The sequence below is a fragment of the Arvicola amphibius genome, chromosome X (assembly GCF_903992535.2).
Source record: "Arvicola amphibius chromosome X, mArvAmp1.2, whole genome shotgun sequence".
NCBI classification, from domain to species: Eukaryota; Metazoa; Chordata; class Mammalia; order Rodentia; family Cricetidae; genus Arvicola; species Arvicola amphibius.
This window is the reverse complement of record NC_052065.1, coordinates 133,220,799-133,230,786: the sequence shown is the minus strand read 5'-3', so window position 1 is coordinate 133,230,786 and position 9,988 is coordinate 133,220,799. Positions and strand designations below refer to the sequence as shown.

Below are 9,988 nucleotides of genomic sequence, written 5' to 3'. Positions count from 1 at the left end.
ACACACATGCACACATGCACACTGACTCTGTTGCAACATTTTTGTCATTCATAGGATAGAAGCAGCTTCTGAGGGCACCAAAGTCATAGATGACTAGGGTTTGTGGGGATTATAGACTCCCTGAAGGAAATGAGAACACAGAGACGCTTTTCTACTGGCTATTTATTACAGAACAAAGGGGGAAAACAAAATAACAACAACAACAACAACAACAACAACAACAACAACAAAAAGGCACTGGCCTGAAACAGATGCCAGATTTCAAATGTAGAATCAGAATACAAGGTGGCAATTAAGATGTGATTACACAAGATCTGGACACTGAGAAAAGTTTACAGGACAGTGGCTGTGGATTTTCTCTAGCTGACGCTTAAATATACATGACGAGAATTGCAAATAGAAGCCATTAATGACAAACCCCAAATCAACTATTAATGTTTACAGACTTTCCCCCCAAAACCACAGAGGTTTACATCGAAATGAATGTCAAATGGTTTAAAGCAGACTTTAAAGCATCACTGTGTGATAGTGCACCAAAGCTTTCTAAAGCTGGGGTTTTCTCTGCGTCTGAAGGTCACCAGAGGTGACAAAGGGAAGGGAACACTCTAGTTCCTTGAGGTGGCCAGCTCACACAGGGCTCAGCTCAAAGGCTATTTCTGCACCTCTCCCAACCAACCCTAAAGGATGCTCTTGGCCGTCCATGAGTGTCTCTGTGGGACACTTACTCATACCATGACTTTTGCTGTAAATGCTCATTAGGAAAGAACTAGCTGAGACTTAAAGGTTTGCAAGAGATAGTCACACGGGGTAGCACAGTTTGTAATGGAGTGGAGATTAATGACCAAGTGGCTTTCTATTTGGCATTTGTCAGTTTGCACAACAACACCTCTTGGTCACATCCACATCTCTAGTGGCATGAAAATCTCAGTGACTCAGCCACCTGGTTTAACAAGGTATCACTGGAGCGAACAACACAGTCTGCATGTTTGGAACAATGTATAATAAACACAACTCTATTGAAACCAAAGCCGCCACTTTATTTACAAAGCCACAAAACCAAGTATAAATACTTCTGTCATTTATGATTAGGAAAACCATTTACAAAATTTTCAAATATGTACAAGTAGCTTGAAAAATCGCCAGCTTTTTATTCATCACGTAGCTGGAGGGATGGGCAGGGTTGACAGGATTCAGAGTGGAACTAGGAGCCTAGTGTGGGTGTCTGGGGCCAGTTTCACATTGGCTGCAGATTCAGGCAACTCCTTTGAGTGAGAGCATGGGGCTTTCTGGGGCACTCTGCTTTGATTTATAGCTCCTAGGCACCCTGGGTGACTTGTTCAGCATTCTGTGCTGCGGCATTTGGGGCGGCAGCACGCTGTTCCATAATGTCATCTATCAGCCTCAAGTTGCACACCCAGTCTTCATCTGGGGCCACACTGGAGCCTTCTGAAAGTTCTTCCATGAAATCCACCTCACTGCCTGCAGATGATGGTGAGATCAGTCCATCTGTTGGGGACTGGGCCTGAGGCAAGACATTGTCCTGTGGCTCAGGGGATGTGCTAGCTCTAATCAATGTACCTGGGGACTGGCTAGTGGCAGCAATAGCAGCTACATAGCTTGGCGGCTCTAGTCCCTGAACGGGACTCAAGGGAGAGCAGCTGGCCATACTCTGCTGGAGGGGCGTGGTGCTTAGTACAGGCATCGGCCCCTGTGCTGGGCTCTGCACAAGGCTCTGATTGCCCAATAAGCTGAATCTGGGGGCAACCAGAGCTGCAGGCACCTTCTGGCCAGGCCTGGATCCTGGGGCTGTCTGATTGGCTTGAACCACAGCCCGCTGAGATGGAAATGCCAGGGCTGTTGGGGGTACACTTATGGGTGCCTTGGCAAAGAGGATGGTGCAGTTACTATCACAACGCGGCAGCATGCTAGTATCTACTTGGCTCAGGGGTGATTTCTTTGAAACTGGTGTGGCTACAGCTGCAGTTGCCACTGCCCAGACTGCATTAATAAACACTAGAGACATCATTGGCACACTCGGGAGGCTGAGTTGGTGGGGAGTAAAGGGTTGGCTAGCCAGGTGGTTAACACAGAGCTTGGGCAGGGGCACTTGTGGGGGCATGGTCTTGGCTTTGGGACACACAGAGCCAAGACTATTCAGGGGATCCTGACCCAAGCCTGAGGAGATGGGAAATGGGAAGTCGGCGTTGACTTGCTGATTCTTCAGAGCTGATGAGCAAACACCCATGTGACTTGAGGGTGGTAATAGTCTTGGAATCAGATTGTCCCGGAGGAGCTCAGTTTTGGGTGGCATCATATGCTGGTTGGATGGGGGTCTCGTCTTGGTCTGGTTACACGTGGAGATGACTTGTTCTTGTACTGCTTCATGGAAAAAGGCATAGGGATTTTAGTTTCAAAGGTGTCCTGAACATGGGCTGTGCTCACTGGGCATGAGCTACAGGCACAATGTAGTCTTTGCCCCACCCTTGACACTCTCTCTCTCTCTCTCTCTCTCTCTCTCTCTCTCTCTCTCTCTCTCTCTCTCTCTCTCTCTCTCTCTCCCAGTCCCTCCCAACTCCCCTCATTCCCATTCCTTTGCCAGTAGCCTCGAGTTAAGGTCTTCTGAGAACAGCCCATGCTCAGAGCACTCTACATCAGTGCTTCCCAGCCTTCTTAGTGCTGTGACCCTTTAGTCCAGTTCCTCATGTGTGCTGACCCCCAACCATGACAGTATTTCCATTTTTACTTCATAACTGTAATTTTGCTACTGTTGTGAATTATAATGTAAATATCTGATACGCAGGGTATCTGATATTCAACCCCTGTAAAAGGATCCTTTGACCCACAAAGGGGTCATGACACACAGGTTAAGAACCACTGCTCTCCAAGGAACGGATAACGTTGAACTTGACATGCGTCTTCATGTATATTGGAGGCTCTGTGAAGGCAGGGTGTTTACATTTGCTCTAATATCCTGGCACTATCCATCCCTCAACAGATGGTTCCTATTTTGTGGAAGGAAGGGAGAGGTGGGGGAGGGGCCTGAGAAGAAAGCTCAGTCTCTTAGACAACATAAGACAGGACTTTCTCCACCTGACAAATGTAACACACAGGGGAGAGAAGTATTCTGTTCCCCCCAAGTTCATAGCCTAAGTGGCCTCAGCATCCAGACCAGAGGCTCATGTGCTTGTCATCTGAAGTGCAGTGAGGTCCTTTCTAAAGACTGGAAACTCGGAAGTCTCACGTCATGGAACGTTCGTGGTGGAGAGACTGGCAGTGCTTTGGGATGGGGATCACTTTCTCTTCATTATCGGGATGGCCCACTGTCATATTTCCTGGGATCTCTGTGAAGTGGGAACTGAGGCAGATGGTGGTGTCTACTTTGCTCTAGATCAAGTAGGAAGCATCAGTCCTGGCCTGTGTGATCTCCTTTATAGTGTATGCGTGTCGCTATGAATAGATTTTCCCCTTTACTTGTAACCATGCCTAGGACCTTTCTGTAGCATAAAACAAGTGTTTCACCTAGGTTATAGTCCAACCTCTTAAGGCTGACCCCTGAGTCCTGTTTCTGATGACTCAGGCCTGATCACATTGGCCACTCCAGACTGGTCAGGGGGACACAACTGTGGCTGCTACCAGGTCAAAGGGAGCATTGCATTTTGCACAAGTATTAAGGAATAATGCTGTTTAGGTAGCATGGGGGCTGAAATAAAGATGTAGCCCGCCTGTGCGAGGGCCAGCCAGCGAGTGCTGAGCACTGCTTCCTCAGGACCCATGGATCACATATTATTGGCACTAGCTTGGAGAGTTGTTTAACTCAGGCTGCCTTGGTGCATCTGGAAGCTCCATGAAGAGTAGAAGCTGGGTTTTGCTGAGCACTGCCAATAGTGGATGACATCGATAGCTGTTATGTAGGGTAGGAAACCTTAGTTATCCATGGAGACTATGGGAGAACATCCCCACATACACATATAACCAATATCTAAGATAAGGTATCTCCAATTCCCTTTTAATTCCCCATACCTTCCACAAAAAGGCCCTGAAACCCATTAGAAATAAATTGGAACATGTGTGTTGGAGGGGAAAGGCAAGGCAGGGCCCAAAGGGCCTCGTTTCTCATAGAAAGTGGGGTAATGGTGATGTACTTTTGTAAGCCCAACACATTAGAGGCTAAGGTAGAATGACAGCTGGAGTATAAGAGTAGCCTGGGCTACAGAGAGAGACCCTATCTCCTGATAACAATGAGCAACAACAGAATGGGGGACTTAAGGGGTCTGACTCTGTTTAATCACCCTCTTCAATTAAAGCGATACTGAAACCATTATGATCAGACCTCCCATTGGGATGGATAGTGTTTTAGAGGCAGGTGAACTGCTCTCAGTGTTAGATTTCTACCCTAGGCACTACTGATGTGACTTTCAGACTTCTCCCTGTCCCTCTGACACCACGTGCAAAAACTGTAGAGTCAGAAATGAACTGGTACTCCACCTCTCTGGCTCCTTTAGGAACACTGATCTTTTCTGCTTACCTTGAAATTGAGTCATCTGCTGGGCGATAAAAGTATTCCGCTGTTTAGGGGTCATTGCCATAGGACCTGATCTCTGCTTCTCTTGCTAAACAGAAGATGGAAAGGCCAGATTAGATTACAGATACCAAAAAACATCAGCCTTGGATTGCTGTGGAGGGACTTAGGACTCGGATTTAGCGCAGCAAAAGCTTGAGCAGACACATTAACACACACTCGCATGCATGCCCCACCCTCCTGAGCAAGATCACACAAGGAGACATAAAAGAGTCTGCATCTGGGCTAAGGAAACCAAAAAAACTGTAAGAGCATAGGATGGGGCAGGAGAGACAGAGTTCAACAGCGAGAGAGCACAGAAAAACAGGCATTAGGGATGTCTGTCTGCTCAGGATGGGTCAGTAGTGAGATATGGTTGCCAAAAGAGCAAATTTAACATCAGGCTGCATTATTAGAAGCAGAGTATGTAGAGGGAGGGAGGTGACAGTCTTATACTACTCTGATTTGGCCAAACCATATCCACATACTAATAGGTACTGGGCATGCCACTCTGGGAGCTTGAGATAAAGTAGCTATATCCGGAGGATGGTAAGTGATGGACGGTAGGGACAAGTACTTCAAATTCTCCCGTCAAGGGATGGCTGGTGAGCTGGCTGGGTCTGCTAGGGCTAGAAGAGAACACATCGCACCAAATAGTGGTGATGACTGCCCCGCTTCTGCAGGACTGTCATGGAGCAGGTACTGAAGCTTGCTCCAAATAATTCTGGATGGTCACATGGTTCAGTGGACACACCATTCCACACCAAGGGTAGCCAGATACTCACTGGCCACTTCTCTTCCTCCTGAGCTGATGTAGTGGTGAGTGGGAGGAACTTCCTGTCTTCATCTCCAAGTAGGTTGGAGGTTCAGGGGGAAGAGCCCTACTTCAGGACCTCAGGCCCCGCATGGAATCTGGAATCAGCTCATGGGACCAAGGTCAAAAATACAACCAGCCTGAAGACCAGGCATAGTGATGGCAGTTTGCTTTGAGCTCTTCATGCTGGCAGGGCCTGACTGTGACTGGGGTGAAGGTGTGGCTTGCCACAGGTCAGGGCTCACCCTCTCTTCTCCTCTGCTCCCACCTCCATCTCTTTCTCCATCAAAGGCAGCTGTCAGGAAGTGCACCCCTTTAGGTCACTAATTGGCCCGTTGACCCCAGATGCCAGAAGATGGGATCTTGGGATATGGGATGCCTGTGTAGGGCCAATTTCTCCAGCAATGTGCTCCCAGAAGCCCTTGTCTGTACTGGGCGGGGCTGGCATGGCAATAGGTGGGGCGGAAGGCCTGGGTTTGGGAGTGTGCCTGGCTTACAAGCCTGGCAACAGCTCTTGGCCTTAGTCCCTGCCAAGGCACAGAGGACAAACACATGGCACCTGGATGACCACAGCATAAGTGATTTTCCCAGACTGAGCTTTGCTTTTTACCCTGCCTTTAGGCTGCTTCCTGTGGAACTCGTGCCTCCTCCAGCACTGGGCAGTCAGGATGTGCTGGGGGAGGGAGGCTCCTTCTCAGCTAGCTGCCCAGCAGAGCTGCCCTCTTCCTACTAAATCACTGGGTCTGGGGTTGGGTGGGGTGTATCTGTCTTACTGTCCTGAACACTTCACACCCACTGTTTCCTGTCATCAGGCCATAATCCAGAGGCAGTCTGGGGGTCACATGGCCAGCCCAGGCCACTCCATTTGAATCTGGCTGAAGATTCTCTGGGTGGATGACCATTTCTAAAGATGGCTCTTTCACTTCTGTTTTTCCTAAGGATGCCAGGAAAGATCTATAGTCCCCAGATTACTGATGGGGCATGATAGGCTCAAAAGAGATGCCTGTAGCAACTTGGCTAGCAAGTATTCCATTCACTTCCGCCTGCATGGCGCTGATTGAATCCAAGCTCACCTGGATTCTCCCCCTAACTGTCTGCCTCATTAGTTTTCAAGGATCACAGTCGTTTGGGGTAGGGGCAGGGGCAGATGGAGTCTAAGAGTATGACCCAACAGAAATCAAGGCAGGGCAGCAAAGGGCAAAGGGGAGGATGGACAGGGTGAGCATGTTCAGGGACATGGCAGCAGTCAAAGGGTGGCACCCTAGATTACTTGGCCTACCAGATGAAAGAGAGCACGGCATACCTGGGGTCAGGCTCACAAAAATCAATAGGGTTCTGGGAAGTCTTTGTCCAGGGAAGCACATATTTCAGAGTGTCCAAAGTGGCTGGGGGAAATCTGGCCAGCACCTAACAGCTCTGTGCTAGTCTGGGTGCTGACTGCCAGCTCCATAGGACCCCCCCCCCCCCATTCTGAATGTCCTCCGTGGGCTGGCTGGCTCTTTGCCCTGGAGCCCATTGCTCCCACCAAGATCCTGTTGTCCCTGACAGAGGGCACCCGGCCTTCTCTCCAGGCCTCCAGAGGAGGCTGCTTCCTTTGTTTTGCAGAGGAGGCTCCCATCCTTTGTTCTGAGTCAATGTGCTCCAAAGATAAGCCCCAAGAAAACAGTTGTTGCCTTTTGACACTGACAATTAGAACCATAGGAAAGTGGAGAAAACAGGAAATGACAAATGGTTTCAGTGACCAGGAGGAAATGGTGGCTGAGAATTGCGGCTGGGTGACAGTACACTCTTATAGCCCCTTATGTGAAGGATAGCCCAGGTCTGGTGGCTTTTTTAAAGCACAGATGGAGGGGTCGTTAAATGAGTCAAGTTTCTAGAGCAGCAATTGTCACACAAATCTTGTATGGGACACTGACAGGTAAGCTTTGTGGGAGCCCAAGACTGGCTAAGCTAGGAAGCCTAGGGCTGGGGCCAGCAGAAAGTCTCGGTAACTAAGACCCTAGCTCTTCCTCTGTAACAGCCTTTCCCAGACCCACTTTGCCACATTCACCAACAGACCCTGCCTTTCTGGAAGCTTCATGCTGATACCCAAGAAACTATAAAGTGCCAATTCTTGTATCTGGGGGATTCTGGGACATTGGTGCCTTGACTTAGGTGCCAAGCAGTAGAGAGGCAAAAGGTCTGGGCTGCCCAATGCTGTCACTGCCTATTTACAGCACAGATCTCAGCACAGGCAGTGCCAGAAGTGAGCCTGTGCTTTATCCGCTTGAAACAGCATGTTAATGCCTCTTGTGGCCTCTAGTGCCGTAGGCTTGGTCTTCTCTCTGTCCTCGAAGAGGGAAAATCTGGTCTTAGCAGCTCAACAGTTACACAAAGGGACTCTCCAACCTGAGGGGGTGGGGTCATAGAAGCCAGCAGAAATTGGACATAAGTCCTTTTACAAACTGTTCCTGGTTTGGGGCCTTATTTGAACAAAAATTACCTACCCTGTGCTCCTCTAGAGAAATAGAGTACCGAGGGAGGGACGAAGAGATAGGGAGGAGACGAAGAGCAGAGGAAGAGGTCTGGGAAGTTAGGGAGCAGGAGGAGAGGGACTCGGAGAGAGTGGGAGGAAAGGAAGGAGAATGTAACAAATGAGGGGGGAGGGAAAGAGCGAGATGGGGAAAGAGATGAGGAAAAGGAAGGAGGAAGGGGAAAGGAAGGGAAAGGAAAAAGAGAAGGGTCCACTTTTTCCTACAAGGCACCTCGAACGTGCTCTTCAGCAGTCCCTGCCCTCTGAGTGTCCCCCGTGGAAGCCAGCCTACTAGGCTACAGAAAGCACCCAAGTATTTGTCTCAAAGGTTAATGAGAGCTCTGGCATGACTTATTTATTACCCCACAAGGAAAAGCACTTTTTTTTCATAGAATTGAAAGTAAGTTCCAGATGCTCAGGACTCTGAAGTCCCTCAATCCTATCTGCCTGAGGACTATGTGGGAAGATAAGGCCAACAGGGTAACTCAAGCAGTTCCTTTAGCAGTCAACTGACAAATATTTATGGCTGCTGTGCTCAGGGCCAAGCTGTTCCTATCATGAAAGCATTACTGAATGTCTCTACCCTTGGGGAACTTACAGTAGGGGAATTATCAAGACACAAGTCAATCATTGAAGATAGTTTGTCTTCTAAAGGAATTTTCACAGTTGAAGGGACACCCAATGGACAGGCCTGAGCAGAACCCTCAGGTCACACTATATCCAAATGTGCCATACCATTTCTTTATTAGGCAAGATCTGTGGTGGTGCTGGCCTGCTGAGGTCTTTCCTTGTCCCTCTGCATATGGCTACAAACTTCACTTATAATACTGGACCTACCCTTAGAGTGTTCCAAAGCCATCACTGGGGACTTCACAAAATATATGGCATCAAAACTGAATGACTAACTTTGAGTTGGTCATTTTGACCTTAGGGCTGTCTTTGCCTGTATAAGCACCCCCCACACCTAGTCTTGGTGGATTCAGGGCTGGCTGATACTGCAGTGTTTGCTTAACATGCTAGGGATGATGCTCAGGCAGAAGAGACATGTGTGTCTTCTGTCTCTGCAGTACCCGAAACCTCTGGCTCCCTCTGCCCCACTGGTTGCAGTGACTGGGGGACTGAGAGGGAATGCAGAGCTGTCTCTCCAAGTGGAGAGCCCACTGTGCATTCACTCCACAAGCAAAGCACTGGTCTCGGCACAGGATTAGTGATGCTGGGAGTAGGAATTACAGTCAAGCTAGTGGCAATCTCTTCACACAGCATCTGGGACCAAGAAAGAGCTGGGCAGGACTGCGTGAAAGCACGATGTTCAGAGGAGACGGAGCATCCTGGGATTTTGATAATTTGGTTTCCCTGGGAGCTTGGGGTTGGACAAGACTCCTTTGGTTTAAGCCGAAGAGGAGGCAGTTAAGAAGTGCTGCGACTCTGGGGGAGAGAGAAATCAATAGCCCTCTACTGGAAAGCACGGCTTGTTCTTTCAGGCCAGGGCACACAGGATAAAGAGAACAAAGCTGTGTGTGCTAAAGCAGAGTTTCCATTAAAGGCCAGACTCTCGGGAGGTCCTCTCAGCTCAGTGACCATCTTCTGCAGGTTTCTGTACAGATAGGGCAGACATCCTGTGGCCATTGATATTTCGGGTCTCAGAACAATCGCTCTGTGGTTCAAATAAAATCTGCCAAGGCTGGTATTCATCACCTTGCTCTTGTGAGCACTAATGGGACTTGGAGGCATGCCGAGTCATTCCTTCTAGACTAAGAATTGAGAGAGAGGCTGAGCTAAATTTATAGAATAGATAGCTTTGGCAGGCTTGGTATAGAACACTGAAACAAGTCCCCTAGACTGCCTGTCCTTTAGTAGGGTGGTCCAGCTGCCCACTGCTGGAGCAGGAATCCTGAGGGAGGCCAAAGAGTGGTATGGGATGTGGAGCCCACAGCAGGTCACTCTCAGGAGATGGAGCTCCTAGTCTAACTAGGTAGCAGACAGGCAGGCACTGGGTGGGAGATTTGAAGATGCACCCTCCCAGCCTGGACAGAGGGGCAGGCAGGCAGGCAAAGAAACAAATGGAGTGCTAGAAGGTGGATGCCAATGGGAGAGATTTCCCTAA

The 9,988-nt window shown here is 49.0% G+C and overlaps 1 protein-coding gene across 1 annotated transcript in view; it reads right to left on the bottom strand.

Moving 5' to 3' along the window:
• Positions 1–393: 393 nt before the first annotated feature.
• Mamld1 (mastermind like domain containing 1) overlaps positions 394–9,988 on the bottom strand; it is a 122,684-nt gene continuing 113,089 nt past the window's right edge. The window contains 3 exon segments of the mRNA XM_038316978.1: positions 394–1,854; positions 1,912–2,379; positions 4,526–4,610. Coding sequence (XP_038172906.1) covers positions 1,316–1,854; positions 1,912–2,379; positions 4,526–4,610 — 1,092 coding nt within the window. The 3' untranslated portion in view covers positions 394–1,315.